Genomic DNA, 19,713 nt, shown 5'->3' with positions numbered 1-19,713 from the left:
CTACTGAAGAAGAGATATCAAGAGGTTTCTTTCCTGTCTTGGCACTACTCAGCAGCAGCTGTGGCTATCTATTCCCTTGACACCTGGTGGAATTGGACGTTCTCATGGAGAAACACTTTAAGTTGACACCTGTCATTGAAACATTTGTACAGTTTTCAGGCAAGCTAGAAACTGGTGATAGACTAAGTACTTAATTTCTGCTAAAAGATTCTGGGTAAAAATTTAAACTTACAAGGAAGTCTGGTTAAGATAATGTGAATCAAAACTTCCCAGGTAAAGATTCTCCTTCCCTTTCTTTTGGAAATGTCATTTAGCAACAACATGAAGCTTAAGTTTAAATGACAAGGACAAATGTTTAATAATCACAGAAGTGAGGAAACAAGCAAAGTTGGTGGTTAGGTAGAACAAAGTCACAGAAGACAGGACATTTACCATATTGTTCCCCGTCTACTTTTCTCATTGAATCTCTAGGAGTGCTTATTAAATCCTTTTAAAGCAATATGCCTAAGTTAGGAGTATAGTTGTCTTCACCCTCCAAGAATCCTGAAACCAGAATTGTCCGGTCCATGACAGCTGGATTAAAGGGGAAAACCCATTCGGCGTTGAGGACATTGACAGCGCATACTATCAGATCACACCATGTGCTCTGGGAGATGTCTTTTGACCGTCTAAGCCAGGACGACTCCACTGACGTCGCGCTTTAACGGGTCTCTCCGGGGGTGAGGAGGAGCTCCCCCTCGCCGGGACCGAGTCCACGGCGCCGCCCGGAGACCTCGCGGGGGCGGGCTCGGTTTGCAAAGGGCCCTAGGCTCCCGGCGGACGCCCCGGACGCCCGGCAGGACCGACGGCGCCGGCGACCGTGGCGCGCCCCGGGAGCCCCTGCGAGCGGAGATCCCCCGGGGCTGGCCGCCTTCGCCCGACGCCGGGTGCCGCGGCCGTGACGTCACGCCCGGGACCGGCCGTTGCCGCGAGACGGCCGCGTTCCGGTTCCGGTCGGTTGCCCGGGAGACGCGGGTACACAGAGAGAAACGGCTGCCGTCGGAGGCCGAGTCGTCGCCGCGGTCGCCCCCTCGGCGTTCTCGCAGGCCGGGAGCGGACGGGCCGCGTCGGCGCCCAGCTGGTCGCGGGCGGAGAGCTGCCGGCGCCATGAGTCAGAGGCAGGTGTTGCAAGGTGAGGCCCGGGGCGGGCGGCGCCCCGACGGGCGGGCGGCGGGAGCCGCGGGGGCACCGGGTCGCCTGCTCCTCCGTGTGTCTGTCTGGTCCGCAGTGTTCGAGCAGTACCAGAAAGCCCGGACGCAGTTCGTGCAGATGGTGGCGGAGCTGGCAACCAGACCCCAAAACATCGAGACGCTGCAGAACGCGGGTGAGTCCGCACCGATTCCGCGTCGCTCAGGGCCCCTCGAGCCGCTTGGCCCGTCGCTCCGCACCCCCGGCCCTGCCCCGCCTCGTCCTGCACCTCGGGCTCCTGGCCACCCGGGGTGCGCAGCCGTCTCGCCCCTTACCTCCTTCCCCACAGCCCGGCCTTCCCCCGGCTCGCTGTCGCCCCGCTCCCCAGCCGACTGAGCTTCTGGAGAGGGGCAGGGTGGCGTCGGCAGGACCGCGTCCCTAAGTTCTTCCCATCCGCCGCGGAGACCGCGGAAGCAATCATCCTTTTTAGCGGGTCTTTTTGGGTGTGAGGCCAAGAGGGTGAAGCTTCCAGATTGGGGTGAGAGGGGCCCGACATCCCTATTAACATCTTTACCGCAACCAGGCAAGTGTCAAGTTGAAAGTTAAGGCCAGAAGAATTGCCTGGAAGTCATTTTACGTGAATGGGAATCTACCTTAATCAGACCCATTTTATCCCGGTGCCCTTGCTTGTCACCCTGCCTTTGATCACCTTCGACTTCCTCACACCAAAGGAATTCCAGAGCGGTTGACACATTATTTCTCGCCTTGCATTAGTGAAAGGGCAAAGATTTGCTTGAATAATTTCTAAGACATTCAAAGTAGGTGAAGTGCTAGCCTTTAGAAGTTCTTATGGTGCTGTCATTCCCCCTCCTCAGTCCGAAATCAAGCATACTCTAGAAAGAGGAAGAGAGAGTGTGTGATTTGCTTCTTATCAATTAACATAAACAGATGGAGAAGATAATGGGGGATTAAGGACGATTCCACCGCCATCTGAACTCAAAGTAAGGCAGCATTTCATCACTACTGTGTCATAAGAAGTGTTCAACTTGGAGTTTATAATCTTTAAAACTCATTTAAATTAACACGGAATTAAAAGAAATTTAAGGACACATTGACAGGGCAAGAATGTTTAGAAATAATGTTTGCTCTGGTTTCTTTGAGGAGAATTACTACTACACCTAAATGAAAATTTTTTGTGTTGCTGAGAGGGATTTTGGTGTTTATTCTTTGTATGTTTCTCTTGGAGGGGAGTATATTTATAAAAAGTGTATTTGATAATCGTGTTTTAAAACTTATTTTGAGATAATTATAGATTTACATGTGTTGTTAGACATAATACAGAGATTCCTCTGTACCTCAAAACTGTGGCATGATATCACAACCAGGATATTGACACTGATAAAAATCCATCCATTTTATTCAGGTTTCCCCAGTTCTGCTTGTACTTACTTGTGTGTGTGTATGTTTAGTTCTATACATTTTTATCCTGTGTGTATCTACCATCACTATACTTAAGATACACAACACTTTCATTACTGCAAGGATCACTTTTATTGTCCTTTTATAACCACACCTACCTTCCTCTTGTCCCTAACCCTGGACAGCCACTAATTTATTCTCCTTTTGGAAATTATAAGTTGATCATCTTTTGTTCTGCAGTTGTTTCATGTGGATTAATTACCTTTCTTCTGCATGTATGTATGTGCTTACGTGCATGGATATATACTCCCCAAACTACCCAGAACAATGCTGGACACAAGGTTTCATATGTATAAGTTTATTAAAGAAAATATAAATTTATTAGAGCATATTACATTTTTAAAATTCACTTAACTTTTAGTTCTTCCCCCCACTCAGTCCTACTCATCAACGGCTTTTGTGAATGAACACTTATTATTTACAAATATTTAATTTCTGAACTATAGGTAAACAACTAAACTAAAACTTTTTAAAAGATTTTATTTATTTATTTAACAGAGAGAAAAGGAGAGCCAGAGAGTGTGCACAAGCAGGGGGAACAGCAGGCAGAGCAGGCAGAGGGAGAAGCAGGCTGTCCACTGAGCCCTATGCCTGACTCCATCCCAGGACCCTAGGATCATGACCTGAGCTGAAGGCAACCACTTAACTGACTGAGCCACCCAGTCATCCCTAAAACATTTTTTTAAAGGGGAAAATGAGGGGCGCCTTGGTGGCTCAGTTTCTCAGTGCTTTTGGCTCAGGTCATGATCCCAGGGTCCTGGGATCAAGCCCTGCATCGAGCTCCCTGTTCAGTGGGGAGTCTGCCTCTCCCTCTCCTTCTGCCCCCTCCCCTACTTGTTCTCTTTCTCTCTCAAATAAATAAAATCTTTAAAAAATAAAAGGGAAATGACTGACATTTAAAAAAAATTTGATACTGTAGTATGGGGGTATAAGTAATACTTAAGATACAGGATATCACGTTTTAGTATAATGGTAACAGGTTATCTCTTCCTGTAAGTGTACAATGTAGAATGTAGTGTGGAATTTAATCAATCCAAACCATTAGGCTAAATGATCACCAAAGTATGTGGACCTACATGTGACATCTTAAATAGCCACCTATTTCCACTTATGGTCTGGTTTATGAAGGAATTGAATACAATAGTAATATAACAATGTTTTGAAGTTGTCTGTACTTGACCAATGTTGACAGAATGCTAAGATTTTTCTTTTCTTGAGGAACTTATTTCAACATATTTCATGTTATCTAGATTTGATTTAAGCATGCCTTTAATAATTTTAAATAGATATAGCTAATGAATATTCCAGTGTATTCTTTTGATTAGAATAATCCTTCAGCTTTGTTATGAAAACTTAATAGCCTATAAACTATTGAAATGGTTTGTTCCTAAAAAAAAGACAAAACCAACATGGATTTAAAAATACTTTTGAATGAGCCATAATATGTATGCATCACATATGTTATGATCAAGTTTTTTTTTTTTTTCAGTCAGATGACTTCATTTTGATAACATAAAATACTAATGCATTTTATTTCTGACTTTGACATACTCTCTACATCCCTGGGAAGGTTTTGTTTTGTTTTCTTATTTATCTCCCTAATAAACTGCTTAAATAAATAAGTATCATGGATCTGAGATCAGGGGGAAAACATTTTCCATATAGGCATCATGATAAATCAGTAATTCAGTTGTTAAGAATTTTTTAAGTCATTCACTGTGAGAGGAACCTCAAAGGTGAAAATTACCAATGGAGTTTTATTTCATTTTAAACCTCTGATCTTGTCCATTATATTTTTGATGTGCTAATAAGAATATTTGCTTTATTACATATGCCCAAAGTAATTACTAAAGCAAACAAAGCATTGCATGATATCATCATCAGAGTATTTGGACAAAAGAAGTTTGATTTCTAGCCAGAATTGTTACTAGAAAGAACAGTGTAAAATGTGTCTATAACCTAGAGTTATTTTTTTCTTTCTGAGGTTTTACTCCTTCTAAATCAAATATGTACAGGAATTAAAAAGTTTAGTGTTTGTTATAAAATCTCTTTATGCACCCTCCAACCCTGTACTCTTGAACCATTACATCTTGCAGCTATTTAAAAATAAATTTTGATATGTTCCCTCTTTTAATAATCAGTAATACATATAACGCATTGTAAATAGTAGAGATAATACATTATTACTTCTAGCATTGTAGAATTTCAGCAAATAGAGGTGATTGTTTAGTTATAAAATGTAAGTAATATGTTTTGTGGCATATTGGACAATCAGGCTCTCCTAGGTTGTTTAGAAAATCTTTTATAATAAGCTAATATAAAAAGTCCAAGAAATTTGTTTTTAAACTGTTTAGCTATATAAAATGAACTTTCTGAAGCAGCTGTTTGTGTAAAAAAAATTAGGGTAAAATTTAAATTAACACTTTGTAATATTTAACATAAATCCTATAGCAGAACAAAAAACATGGCTAAGCACTAGAATAGTAGGGATAGAGAAAACTGCATAACCCTTTAAATATGCATCTCTATGAAGCCAATTTGCAAATTTAGGCTATTTAATGAGTTTACAATTCAAGAAAACAATATACACTGACAAAATTATCTTAAGTTACATGTGTCTGGGGCAGGGTGAATGTGTTCAGATTAATGATTTAGCACCTCAGTTTGCTGAGAAGGAAAAGTCTGTGGTAAGCATTTATAATATATTTAAAACATAGCCTGGTAGATACAAGTACCATGATTCTCTCACAAAACCCCACTGTTCCAAGGGATATTGAAACTGAAAAGATAATTAGTAGAGCAACTTCAAAAAAACTTAACCAAATATGCTATTTAAATTTCATGAATATAAAAGGAATCTTGGACTTGTGAATGCACGATAATTAAAGTACTGATCTTTTTTTAAAAGATAGGGATAGTGGGTTTTATATTTTGTTTGTTTTACATATGCTTCAGTGGAAAACATTTGAGGGAACTATAAAAATTCTGAACTTGTATGCACCTAATAATATGTCCTAAAAACAAGATCATTCAGAATTTTATTCTGTGTTCCCAATTGTTGTTCCTGCATGGACATTTATAATATAGCCAGGGCTAGGATGTTCTTGTTTTCTTAGGGAAAAACATGATGATTAAAAAGGGAAAATCTAAGCTATGGATGAGCCTATAAGAGTGGGACTTAGAAATGGCAAGTTTGTGTGGGTTATATTTTAATGTGACAATTTAAAGTTTTTGAAAAGTTATTTAAATTTACTTCCTAACTCCTCTTCACGTTTCAGTGTTTTTTTCATGGCTTTTGCTCCTCTGACTAGAACCTTTTTTTTGTACTTCTTTGTCTAATTAATTTCTACTCATTCTTTATGGCTCTGTTTAGATGTTGATTCCTCAGGGAAATCTTCCTTGAGCCCTCTCAGTAAGTTAAGTCTCTTGATTTATGCTTTCCTTGCTCCTAATATTTCTCTTTCATGACACGCATTACAGTTGTCATGATTTAGTTTCTGTTTACTCCACAAACTGTAAATCCCATTCCTAGCATAATTCTTAGTATAGAGCAGATATTCAACATATTTAAATAGAATGAAAGAAGGAGTAATTATTATTTTTTAAGATTTAATTTTTTTAAAGTAATCTCTATCCCCAACATGGGGCTCGAACTAATAGCCCCAAGATCAAGAGTCACATGCTTTACCAACTGAGCCAACAGGTGCCCCAGAAATAATTACTTTTCTAAGTGTTTTCACATCTCTTAAAAAATTAGATTCTTATAACAGCTCAGATAGATAGAATAGGTATCTTCTTTCTTTCTTTTTTTTAAAGATTTTATTTATTTATTTGACAGACAGAGATCACAAGTAGGCAGAGAAACAGTTAGAGAGAGAGGAGGAAGCAGGCTCCCTGCTGAGCAAAGAACCTGATGCAGGGCTCCATCCAAGGACCCTGGGATCATGACCTGAGCAGAGGCTTTAATCCACTGAGCCACCCAGGTGCCCGAATAAGTATCTTCTTAAGCCCAAGAAAGGCTAGATAGTTGCCCTCATCACAGAGTTAGTCCTGGCCAGACTGGGACTAGATGTTTAATTGCTGTCTGACATTGCACTCTTTCTCTGTCACCTTGTAGGTATTAGTTAGCTATTTCTAGATGGTTCTAGGAGTTCCTAATGAATCATAATGTTAACCTATTAAAACAAGTCATCTCTTTAGGCTTTTGGGTACCAAAGGCTATCTCATAATTGTGTGTAATTGGCTTTTGAGGTGCCCTTGAAGACTATTATGGGAGCTTGAGTGGAGGCCAGATGCAGAGAACTAACTTTAATTGATAAGTATCTGGAGGTTTGAGGGAGTGGGAGTTGTATTTAGGGCGTACACTGGACTCAGAACTCTAGAGGACCTTCAGCTTCCTTTGACTTCTGAGAAAGCCTTATCAAGCCAAGAGCTCTTTAAAAGGATCCAGGGAAAAGTGTATAATCCACTGGAAGTCTCAAACTCAGATAATACTTCAGAGAGTTGTTGGACTGAGTCCCTGCTGAGATCAGGGAGAGTGCAGGGGAGGCTTCCTCAGAGCACAAGGTAGTTAGCTGCCCTGTGACTGATTTTTTTTTTTTTTTTTTTTTTTTTTTAGAGCATGGGGGAGGCACTGGATATTTGTTGGTTGATTTTATGTATGTCCCTTTGTTTTTTACTTAATCATGCTTTGTGTGAATGACTTTTACTCCATGTTCATTGAGGTCTGAACTTTGGGATTTCTTTTGAGTAGATGTACTGGCCCTAGCAGGAAGTCCAGCACCACCCTTGAGAAAAAATTTGGTCTTGCCTTGTAGTGGGTGGGATGGCCCCTCTGAATATATCAGACTTCCCTAATTTTCAAAGTGACATACTGGTTTTGCCATATACTCCATCCTTTTTGTCATGAGGGTGGCTCAATTTTAAAGTTATGTTTTATTCAAGGGGCGCCTGGGTGGCTCAGTGGGTTAAAGCCTCTGCCTTCAGCTCAGGTCATGATCCCAGGGTCCTGGGATCAAGTCCCGCATTGGGCTCTCTCCTGGGGTGGGGAGCCTGCTTCCCCCTCTCTCTCTCTGCCTGCCTCTCTGCCTACCTGTGATCTCTCTCTGTTGAATAAATAAATAAAATGTTTTAAAAATAAGTTATTTTTTATTCAAGTTTTGTTATAAGTCTAGGTAAAAAGAAGTGATATTTGTGGTGTATGTATATGTGCATCTGTCTTCAAAGAAAATTATTTTTATCCGCTTTTCTGTATATTCTATTCCTGTGTCATTAGAATCACTAGTAAGATATATATAGACTAGCTTACATTAGTTTTCTATAGAATTGTCTTTGAAGAATTAATCTAATAATATGCCCTTTTTTGAGGGCTTATTAAAAAATACATAAATTTCCCTATAGCTTCTTTAAATCTATCATCGTTGCCCATTTTGATGTTAACAAAATGTTTTTTATATAAAGATATTCTCTTTTAGTCGACCAATTTTTATTAATTATTATGTGTCAGGCTAGGCCTACTTATGAAATTTCATGAAAAAATTTGTCCCTACTTTATTTCACAAAGTGGTTCCCTTTTTACTTTTGCTTCCAAGAAACTCAGTGATATGTTTAGAGTTCAGAATTGCAGCAGCTATTCTTAACCCGTATTTTTGATAAAATTATTAGTTCCCATCCCTCTACTATATGGCTCTTTTTTTTTTTTTGAGATTTTATTTATTTATTTGACAGAGAGAAAGAGAGGGAGCACAAGCAAGGGGAGTGGGAGAGGGAGAAGCAGATGAGCAGGGAGCCTGATGAGGGGCTCAACCCCAGGACCTTGGGATCATGACCTGAACTGAAGGCAGACCCTGGACAGACTGAGCCGCCCAGGAGCTCCTACTAGATGGTTATATCTTTGTGTATATATCTTTTAGAGAAAATTATCTCTAAAATTTTTAGAGTAAGTAGAGTATGAATAAAATATTTTATGTGAAGAAAGAATTTGATTACCTTCCAAAAGTGACCATTTTAAATACTAACCATGAAAACTCTTGGAGCAGATAATCCTTTTATAATTGCTATATTTATTCTCTACTTACCCCATTCATGAACATTCCAATTTTCTGCAGGCAGGTGGGCATTATAGGTATAAATCATCAAAGAGAAGTCACATTGACAAAAGAAGACAGGACTAATTTAATATTTGTAGTTCTCTAGAAGACTTCCAATTAAGATACAATTGTATCTATTTGGGGTACTACCAGGTAAAGGGTCAGTTTAAATGACCCATATACCAAAAAAAGAAACATGAACCTATATTAACCATTGTTATTTTGTTATTTTTTATTTTTAAAAAGTTTCTAAAAAATCACCTTATTGAGATATAATTCACCTACCATACAATTCACACATTTAAGTGCAAAATTCAGTGGTTTTTGGTACACTGTTAATTTTTTTAGTACCCTTTTTTTTTTTTTCAAATTTAAGAATCTCTACACCCACCATGGAGCTTGAACTCATGCACCTGAGATCAAGAGCGAGAGGCTGTTTTCACTGAGCCAGCCAGGCACCGTAATGCATTGTTAATTTCTTAAAATTGTGATAAAATTTAACAACATTTGCCGTTTTAGCCGTTTTTTTTTTTTTTTAAGATTTTATTTATTTGACAGACAGAGATCACGAGTAGGCAGAGAGGCAGGCAGAGAGAGAGAGAGGAAGGGAAGCAGGCTCCCCCCTGAGCAGAGATCCTGACACAGGGTGGCTCCTCAAGACCCCGGAGCCATGACCTGAGCCGAAGGCAGAGGCTTAACCCACTGAGCCACCCAGGCACCCCCATTTTAGTTGTTTTTAAGTGTGTAATTCAGTGGTATTAATTACATTCCTAATGTTATGCAGCCAGCACCACTAACTCCAGAACTTTTAAAAAGTCACCCCAAACAGAAGCTCATTTTGTTTTTATTTTAACTAAAATTTGCCTAAAAAGAGAAAATTGCACATCAAATTTCACAATTTGTTCATTTATCATTCAACATTTATTGAGGGTCCAAGGGCCAGATGGATACTTAGATGCTGATCGTGCAAAAATAGAAGGCATAGACTTCTTAAGCTTCCTTAAGTAGCTTATTTGCTGAAGGAGCGATATGTAAATACTGTTTGATAAGTGTCTATTGCATAGACATATGGAGCACACATGAAGGGTGCCTAACTCAAGCTTTGGAGGGGTACTTTCATTGGAGACTTCCTGAAGGATATATTATCTGGCTGAATTTTGTAGGAGTTAGCTAGATGAAGAAAACTGTATTCAGGTGGAGGGAACATTATGTGCAAAGGCACAGAGGCAAGAGGAAAGGTGGTGCTTGATAGACAAGTCGAATGTTTAGATAAGGCAGGAGCCTCTTGGGATAATAGGGCTACAGAGGGGCCAGGCAATGGCTGGAGAGGAAAACAGGTTTACTTCTGAAGGACCTCATCCAAAGTTGGATTGATCCTGGAATTGATAGAAAGCCATTGGAAAGCTCTTATCAGAGAAATGAAGGGATCCATTTTGTGTTTCTGAGAGATGACTTTCACAGCAGTGTGGAGAATTGATTGGAGGGAATTAAAACAGGATCGGGAAGACCCTGTGCCCATATTTGTTATAGTAGTCATGCCATTTAACAGATGTGTAGGATTTGTGACTTAGTAGAATGGGTAGGGCAGGTGAGGTGAGGGGAGTTCAGGGGCCTCACAGTCTTCTGGTTGCCATTCATTAATGGAGAAGAGATACAAAAAGCGGAGGAAAATAGTGACTTCATTCCCTAATAGTGTTGAAGTTGAAGTGTCTGGGATATCTATGTGCCAGTGACTAAAGTGAGCGATTTGTCTATGTAGGGCTCTGGAGCTCACGAGAGTGATCTTGGCTTGGAAAGAAATGTTTGGACATGTGGAATTTACATGTTCCTTTGAAAACTATTTTAAAGGTACATCTTATATTTCTTCATGTTATTATAAACATGTAAGTTCCAATCATTTTATCTAAAGTATCATGTGGGGGCACCTGAGTGGCTCAGTGGGTTAAGCCTCTGCCTTCGGCTCAGGTCATGATCTCAGGGTCCTGGGATCGAGCCCCATATCGGGCTCTGTGCTTGGCAGCAAGCCTGCTTCCTCCTCTCTCTCTCTGCCTGCTTCTCTGCCTACTTGTGATCTCTGTCAAATAAATAAATAAAAATCTAAAATAAAATAAAGTATCATGTGAATTGAGCATGCCATAATGTTTGTGATCTGCGTACTTAGTTGAAATCTCACATATAGACAGTGGTGGCTATGACCTAGCCAAGAGTCAGATAATTGCACTGGAAGAATGAATGAAATTTTGGTTTAATGCAGTAATCATGGAAGAGAACTACAGTAATGTTAATGGTAAGTGAATTCAACAGATTATACCCTTTATTATGCATTTGAAACCTGGCACATGCTATTTTTCATTGGCAAATGGACTGTGATTGATATTGGGGAAGAGAAACAGGAGGGCATAGATGCTAGAGTTATAAAATATTATCTATTTCCTAGGATTGTAATGAAGATTGATTGGTTAATATTTTAAATTTCTTAGGGAAGTCCCTGGTACATGATAAATGCCATGTAAGTGTATGTTAGATCAGTTAAGAAATACCTACTGTGGGAGGTGCTTTGGTGTCTTGGTCAGTTAAGGGTCTGCTTTCGGCTCAGGTCATGATCCCAGAATCCTGGGATCAAGCCCCTCATCAGGCTCCCTCCCACTTTGCATTTCAGGCGGGTGTGAATTTATCATGGCTTCTTCAACAGTCTGCAATAATCATGCATCTTTTGTCCAAGCCAGAAACTTGGAAGTATCACTTACTCCTCCCTCTTCTTTACAGTAATCAGTTTGTCTTGTAAATATCTAGACCTTTCACTTTTTTCTTTCCCTTTGCTGTTAGTATTCTCCAGCCTATTCTCACATCTGGCCTACATTTGTACAATAGCTTCCTAAGTGGTCTTCCTACTTCCTAGGTTTTCACCCTTTCTTCCTAGGGTAATCAGTGATCCTTCTTTACAAAGTACAAAAACACTGACGTTAATGTTCAGATTAATTTCAAAATCCTTAAGATAGTTAACTGGGCTCTTCAGTACTTTTGTCTCTGTTAATCTCCTAGCATTCTTTCCTGACTCTGCTCCCCTCTTGTACTATGGTCATACTGCATTCTCAGTTTTGTCAATGTATCAAACTCTCTTGATTCTGAGCTTCATTAATACAGTTCCTTCTGGTTGAAAAACTCTCCAGTCCTTCTCTTCTACATTCCCTCCAGTCATTTGAGCAGACGATCTGTGATCTGCCTGAGAACCTTCAGATCTCCACTTAGATGTCCCTTTCACCTTGGGTGCCTTCCTTGTGTCTGTCAAGGCCTAGGTTGGATGCTCCACTGTATATTTGCAAAGCACCCGCTACTTCCCTTTAGTTGCATGTATCATGTGTTACATTTATTCATTTCTCTTGACCACTTTATAAGTTCCTTGAGGTCAAGGATAATTGGGTTTTCAATACCTTGTATTTTTTTTTTTAAGATTTTATTTATTTATTTGACAGACAGAGATCACAAGCAGGCAGAGAGGCAGATAGAGAGAGAGGGGGAAGCAGGTTCCCTCCTGAGCAGAGAGCCTGATGCGGGGCTTGATCCAAGCACCCTGGGATCACAACCTGAGCTGAAGGCAGAGGCTCCAACCCACTGAGCCACCCAGGCGCCTCTGTACCTTGTATATTCTTAACAGATATTTCTTGAACAATGAATAATTATTCATTCAATAGTAATTCTAAAATACATGGTAGAAAGGGGGAAAGGGGAAGTTATAGAGTATTTATTAGGGGACAATGAAAAGTTCTGGAATTGATAGTCATGAATGTTTGATCAATTGTACTTAATGCATACCTAATTGTACACTTAAAAATGGTTAAGATGATCAATTTTGTTATGTATATTTTGCCACAATAAAACAAAAATTTTAAAGATTAAAAAGCAAGGTGAAGAGGTATCCACAGTAAGCAGAAATCTTTACGAAGACTTATGTGGATCCAAAGGCCCAGTTTGCAGGTACCTGTTTTTAAAGAAACAAAGTTGGGATGTTAACTATCTTTATAAAGCACAGCAGATTGAGGTAATATGTATATAAACTACAGACATGTAATATGAGAATGGGAGTTTTTTGCTCTTGGAAATGTTTGATATTTCCTTCCTGATTTATGTCTATAATTGGTGTGCACAATCAAAGTAATCAGGCCTATGTTGTGTTAAAAGAAATTAAAGAGTTGTGATTATTTTGAGGCTTTTTTATAATCTCTTCCACTAGATTATTAGTTTCTTGAGGGAAGGAACTGCCTTTGCTCAGGTGTGTAATGCTATTGCTTGCCGGTTGATAAACAATGATCTATTTTTCAAATGAATGTCTGGGACAGGGTCAGCAAGTTTGTTTTGTTGTTGTTTTTGTAACTGGATTGAAATGTAGATATTACAAGCAATGTGTCCAATATTGGCACTGAACCAAGAAAGTAGAAAAAAAACTCAGAGCTATAAAGTTGAGGGAGAGAGATTTATTGAAGTTTCAGAAACACTTTCACACCATTTGATCAGTTTTTACAGAAGAAACAATTGTTATATAGATATGAGAGTATGATATGTAAATTATTATTTTTAATATTTGTACCTGGTGGCTTCTTCAATAGAGACATCACTGAGGTCACTAGCTGTCACTAGAGACCTTGCTTATCAGATATTGTAGTAGCCACTATTCAAAGTGGCTCTAAATTTTCATGCATTCATTCACCAAGGATCAATCACCATGGATTCCTAATGGACCAGCAGGTAAGGAAAAAATATTTTTTATGTTATATATGCTTCTTCTCTGCCTTCTCCCTTCCATGCTCCCTCAGTATTACCTTCCTTCCTTCCTTCATTCCTCTTGTATCATTATCTCTTATTTTTAGGATAGACTTGTAATTAGAATAACAAGGTCTCCAATGCTTAATCTGTGTAAGAGATAAAAACATGTCCTTGGGGACTGATACGTATGAAGCACTAAGAGGCAATTCAAGGGCAAGACATTTGGGCAATATTTTCTCTAATAAAGATGACCTATTCAAACAAAGATATATATTTTTTAAAGATTTACTTATTTTATTTTATTTATTATTTATTTCTTTTATTGTGAGAGAGAGAGAGAGAGCACAAGCAGGGGGAGTGACAGAGGGAGAGGGAGAAGCAGGCTCCCCGCTGAGCAAGGAGCCTGAAATGGAACTTGATCCAGGACCCTGAGACCATGACTTGAGCTGAAGGCAGATGCTTAACAGACTGAGCCACCCAGGTGTCCCTATTTGTTTATTTTAGAGAGAGAGAGAGAGAGAGCTTGAGCAGGGGAAGGGTCAGAGAGAGAGGGGGGAAGAAGCAGACTCCCTGTTGAGCACAGAGCCTGACAGGGGACTGGATCTCACAATCCTGAGATCACACATGAGCCAAAATCAAGAGTTAGAGGCTTAACTGACTGAGCCACCCAGGTTCTCCCAAACAAAGATATTTTATTATTATTATTTTTAAAGATTTTATTTATTTATTTGAGAGAGAGAGATCACAATAAGCAGAGAGTCACGTGGAGAGAAAGAGAAGAGGAAGCAGGCTCCCCACTGAGCAGAGAACCTGATGGGGGGCTCCATCCCAGGACCCTGAGATCATGACCTGATTCGAAGGCAGAGGCTTTAACCCACTGAGCTACCCAGGCGCCCCCCAAACAAAGATATTTTAAACTGGAACTTTAGCTTTTACTTTTTTTGAATTTTTGAACAGTCTTACTATGCTACTGTCTAAACTAAGGAATGTAGGAAAAGAATGATAGAACAGAGGCATCTGCATAGAAGCCTAATCTTGATATTAAATACAGGGATAAAAGGAAAGGAATTGTGTGTCATTTTACTGATCTTATTTTTCCGGGGCGAGATGTAGTGAAAAAATGGAGAAGAAAATATGTAAAGCAAAATATTCCTTTGAATGTATGGACAGGTGAAATACCTGTAAGGTGGTAAAATATTTTACTGCTAAAACTGCAAGTTGAAATTTTTCAAACTTGGGAGACTTATGGTATATTAGCTAAATACTATAACTAATAACAAACACTTATAATTAAAGTAAACATTATAGGCCCAGATAGATGAATTCATTCTTCAACTTCTTAGCATAGAATTTCAAAGTTTTTGAGATTTAATTCAAAATGTCCAGGATGTATTACCCAGTATAGACTGATTTTCCAATTATATTTCAAAAGACAATAAGCCACTGCCATCATACACACACACACACACACACACACACACACACACACATATATCAAATGAGGGGGAATAAAGGAAATACAGGGAAAAATAACATGAACCATAATTGTAATTGTTTTAAACTATTTGAAGCATACTTATTATACTTTATATTTTTTGACCTTGTTAATGTATTTATTATGAAATTCAAGTATATGTTAACAAATTTAGCTCTTATTTTTTAGATTGACTTATTTTCACTTAAAATCATTCATGTTTTTTTATAAAAATTGTTATATTCAGCAACAACCAAAATCAACCCAATTTATAAATGAGCAGAGGAGTGTGGTGCATAAACAATGAATTCTGGAACACTGAAAAGAAATTAAAAAATAAATAAAAATTTAAATAAAATGAGCAGAGGACTTGAATAGACATTTCAACAAAGAACATGTACAAATGGCCAATATAAGTACATAAAAAGACATTCATTGACATAAGTGCTAGGTAAATGAAAATCAAATCCAAGATGAGATACCATTTCATACCATTAGGGTGGCCATATTTCAAAAACAAAAGACAAAAAATAATGAGTGTTGGTAAGGATGTGGAGAAATTTGAACCTTGGTACTTTGTTGGTAAGAATGTAAAATGGTGTAGCTTCTGTGGAAAACAGTCCAGTTTCTAGATAGTGGTGCCGATTATACTAAGTTGTACATTAAAAAATGTTTAAAATGGTATTTTTTTGTTATGTGTACCACAATTAAAAAAACTAAAAAAAGAAATCAAGTAATAAAGCAACTACAAAGAAGAAATCAACAAATTATTTTAAATCCAGCCTTCTAGAAAGAGCCCATGTTAACATTTGCTAGTTATTCTAATACCTATTCTGTATTTTAAACTTTTTGTTGTGAGGTAATTCAGAAATTATCACTATAAAAAGCGTAGATAGTAATATTAGCAACACTTATGAGTATAGACTTGTTGATTTGCTGAACATGAGCTATGACCTAGCCATGAGTAGAAGTGCCGTGTGCCTGCAAAGTTAACCAGCCTGAGTAGGATTCAGACTTGCAACTGTGGTCTTATGTAAGATGATCTCATCAAGCTACCCTAGCCATAAACACGATCACTAAATGAAATTGGAAACTGTGAAAAGCCATGGGTCACATCATTACATGTATCTATGATAAGCATCATTATTCTCTGCTTATGTTATTGGTAGTACTATTTATCTTAATTTGGTCTAATCCTAAGTGTTATTATAAATGTTTTCCTTTTATTCTATTTCAAATGTTTCTGCATATAACATTATAAAAGCATATTGATAATATTTGCTTTTCTAGATCACTGTGGTATGTTTTTAAAGAAAAGATGTAATAACATCTAGTTGAATAGCCGCCTGCAAATTAAGTAAAGTTTAGAAAGTCAAGGGATGTTTTGTTCCAGTTCTAACTCTGTCATTACCTTTCTTGTAACGTTAGACTAAAACAGCATCATTAAAGCCCAAATAGCAGTTGACTATTTTGGATATTTGATAGTAAGACAAAGGTACTGTAAGAGTTGGAATAGCTAGATGACTAAAATGTATTTTTTTTATCTCTCTTTCCCCACCTCCTCAACTTTCAGTATGTATTATTTATAATTATTAATGAAGAATATCTGAATTTCTAACCGTGCTCCATTTTTTAATTAGTTTTGTGATGATTTCTTAACCTTTCTCGGCCTCCATTTCCTCATCTGTAAAATATACATAATAATAGGGCCAACTTCATAGTTTTTTTATGACAGTTCAGTGAATTAATATGGAAAATAAGTCCTTAAAACAAGACACATGTATAATAAGTCTCGATAAATATAAGCTAACTTTTACTATTGTTGCTATGAGGATGATAGACCTACTATGTATTCCACCCTAGAGTGAATATTATACGAGCTAGTAATATAAAATACTAATCTCAAAGAATTTTTTTTTATAAAGATTTTTATTTATTTATTTATTTGAGAGAGATCACAAGCAGGCAGAGAGGCAGGCAGAGAGAGAGGAGGAAGCAGGCTCCCTGCTGAGCAGAGAGCCCGATGTGGGGCTCGATCCCAGGACTCCGAGTTCATGACCTGAGCCGAAGGCAGCGGCTTAACCCACTGAGCCACCCAGGCGCCCCTCAAAGAATTTTTTTTTAAGATTTTATTTATTTATTTGACAGAGAGAGACATGGTGAGAGAGGGAACACAAGCAGGGGGAGAGGGAGAGGCAGGCTTCCCACTCAGCAGGGAGATCGATGTAGGGCTCAGTCTCAGGCCTCCGGGATTATGACCTGAGCGAAGGCAGATGAGTCACCCAGGTGCCCCAAAGATTTTGTTTCTTTGGAATAATATCAGCAATCTAAATTTGCTTCCCTTCATGAATGTGAGAACTTAGACTGTTGAAATCACAGAAAAGATCCAACAGTTGGAATCAGAGGGGGGAAAAATGAACAAAATAAACAGAAGACTCTGTAGAGATGAAAGGACCCAAACTGAGCCCTGAAAGATAGGGTTTGCAAAGGTTGGGGGAAACTATACCCAATTTCCTTCTACCCCTTTCCATATGCTAGGTATGCATTAAACTGTGTGTTCTACAGTCTTTCTCTGCATTCCTCATGACTGCCCTATCAGGTCACATAGTGACTATTTGCCAAATCAGGGATTTAAACTAACCTAACTCCAAAGCGTTTCTTGTCATGCTATGTTCTTGCTTTGATAATCACAGGTTGTATTATTTTTTGTCTTGGCCAGTTAGATGATTCTGAATATACCTCTAGTTTTTAGTGGATGTTTTTTTGGTCTTTACTGATTTTTCCCTACAATTTTCTTATCTGCATATATGCTGAATTGTATATTTGCTTTTCCATTTAAATTTTGCTGATTTCTGTTCTTTCATAACTACACTCAGGTGTAATGTCTTTGCTGCGGCCTCTTCTTCTGGATGTGGTCCCAACAATTCAACAGACTGCTGCATTGGCTCTTGGGAGACTGGCTAATTATAACGATGACCTAGCAGAAGCAGTGGTGAAGGGTGACATTCTTCCACAGCTTGTTTATTCATTGGCAGAACAGAATGTAAGATTTTTGAAAAAATTAATTATATTTTTTTTAGATTTTTAAAAATCTGCTAGTTTGGGTACAGTTACAAGCTTATAAGCTTTAGAATTTCAGGATGTTAATACAAGCTTTAAGTCTTTGAGCTGCACATAATAATACCTTTAGGGTACTTTATCTTGGGAGTGATGGGCAGCTTTTTTCCATTACTATTAATGTAAGAAAACAGATTATACAATTTTTAGTGGGATTATGTATAAAGCAGTATTTCTGTTTATGAGAGTCTTAAACCTGTAGGACCAGTCTTAGAGAGCTGTATGGAGTCCTAGGCAAATAAAAAGTTGTTTTCAGCAATCCATATATGCAGGGGAAATCTGGTTAGTGGAAACTGTAAGAGACAGTTTGGAAGCAAGGAGGGAGGGAGGGAAGCATACAAAAGGAAGGAGAATACATGTAATAGAAGGTTTGATAAAGCATTTTATACCAAGTATGTAAGCATGGCAGTCCTTTTAAGGGTCATCTAAGAGTGCCCTAATTTTTCCCCTTCCTGTCCAGTTCTACTCTATATTTCTGTACAGCACCACCTAGCAATAGTTAAGGACATTCCTATAGATAGGGTCTGTTTATTCTATTCTGTTAGTTTATGATAACCTAAGGATATATATTTCTTGACATATTTTTAAGATTAAATTCCTACTTGTGTAACCAAATGACAAATTATCCAACTTAAAAATGGGCAGAAGACTTGAAGAGACATTTATACACATACAAAGAAGATACACAATGGCCAATGAAGATGAAAAGATGTTCAATGGCATAAGTCATTAGGAAATGCAAATCAGAACCACAGGAAGATATTACTTTACCTATTAGAATGGCCATGATAAAAAAAAAAAAAAAGAAAGAAAAGAAAAAAATAATGAGTGTTAGTGAAGATTTGGAGAAATTGGAGCCCTCGTACACTGCTGATAGGAGTGTAAAATGGCGCAGCTGCTGTAGAAAACAGTCTGGCAGTCAAGTGAAATATAACTACCACATGACCCAGCAATGCGACTCCTACTTAGATTTCCCCCCCAAATTGAAAACAGGTGTTTAAACAAAACTTGTACACAAATGTTTATAGCAGCATTATTCACTATAACAAAAGAATGACTGGATAAACAAAATGTTGGACATCCATATCTTGGAATATTATCAGTAGTAAAAAGGAATGAAGTGCTGACACGTGCTACAACATGGATTAAACCTTGAAAATGTTACACTAAGAGAAAGAAGCCAGATACGAAGGCTGCATGTTGTATGAGTCCACTTATAGGAAATATATAGAACATGCAGATCCATAGAGACAGAAGCGGATTAGTGATTGCCAGGGGCTGGGGGGAGAGGAGAAAGAAGGGTGACTCTTTAACGTGTGTGAGGTTTCTTGTTGGGCTAATAATATTCTGGAATTGGATGGTGATGTTTGCACAACACCATGAATGTGCTAAATGCCATTGAGTTGTATACTTTAAAATGGTTAAAGTAGTAAATGTTACATATATTTTACCAGAATTAAAAAAAAATCCCAATTGTTAAAAATTTTGTCCTATTTTTATACATTGGAGAGTCCTTTACTGTCTGTCTTATCTCTCTGAGGAGCCTCAGAAATTTTATTTTTCTTGCAGGTGTTCCTTTTGTTATCAAATACTGTTAGACTTTGTTCTTCCTGGACTCTTAGCTCC

At 38.3% G+C, this 19,713-nt stretch overlaps 1 protein-coding gene across 2 annotated transcripts in view; it reads left to right on the top strand.

The window, feature by feature from the left end:
* Positions 1 to 993: 993 nt before the first annotated feature.
* Positions 994 to 19,713, top strand: part of SPAG6 (sperm associated antigen 6) — a 63,214-nt gene continuing 44,494 nt past the window's right edge. Inside the window, exons 1-3 of one of the 2 annotated variants that reach the window (XM_004757604.3) lie at positions 994 to 1,171; positions 1,268 to 1,363; positions 17,847 to 18,013. In XM_004757604.3, the coding sequence (XP_004757661.1) occupies positions 1,147 to 1,171; positions 1,268 to 1,363; positions 17,847 to 18,013 (288 nt within the window). In that variant the 5' untranslated portion in view covers positions 994 to 1,146. The remainder of the gene's footprint in view (positions 1,172 to 1,267; positions 1,364 to 17,846; positions 18,014 to 19,713) is intronic. The other variant, XM_004757602.3, reaches the window with a different exon arrangement.

This window comes from Mustela putorius, unplaced genomic scaffold (genome assembly GCF_011764305.1).
Source record: "Mustela putorius furo isolate JIRA1106 unplaced genomic scaffold, ASM1176430v1.1 tig00000827_pilon_pilon_pilon, whole genome shotgun sequence".
Taxonomy (NCBI): domain Eukaryota; kingdom Metazoa; phylum Chordata; class Mammalia; order Carnivora; family Mustelidae; genus Mustela; species Mustela putorius.
This window is presented reverse-complemented; position numbering and strand designations above follow the sequence as displayed.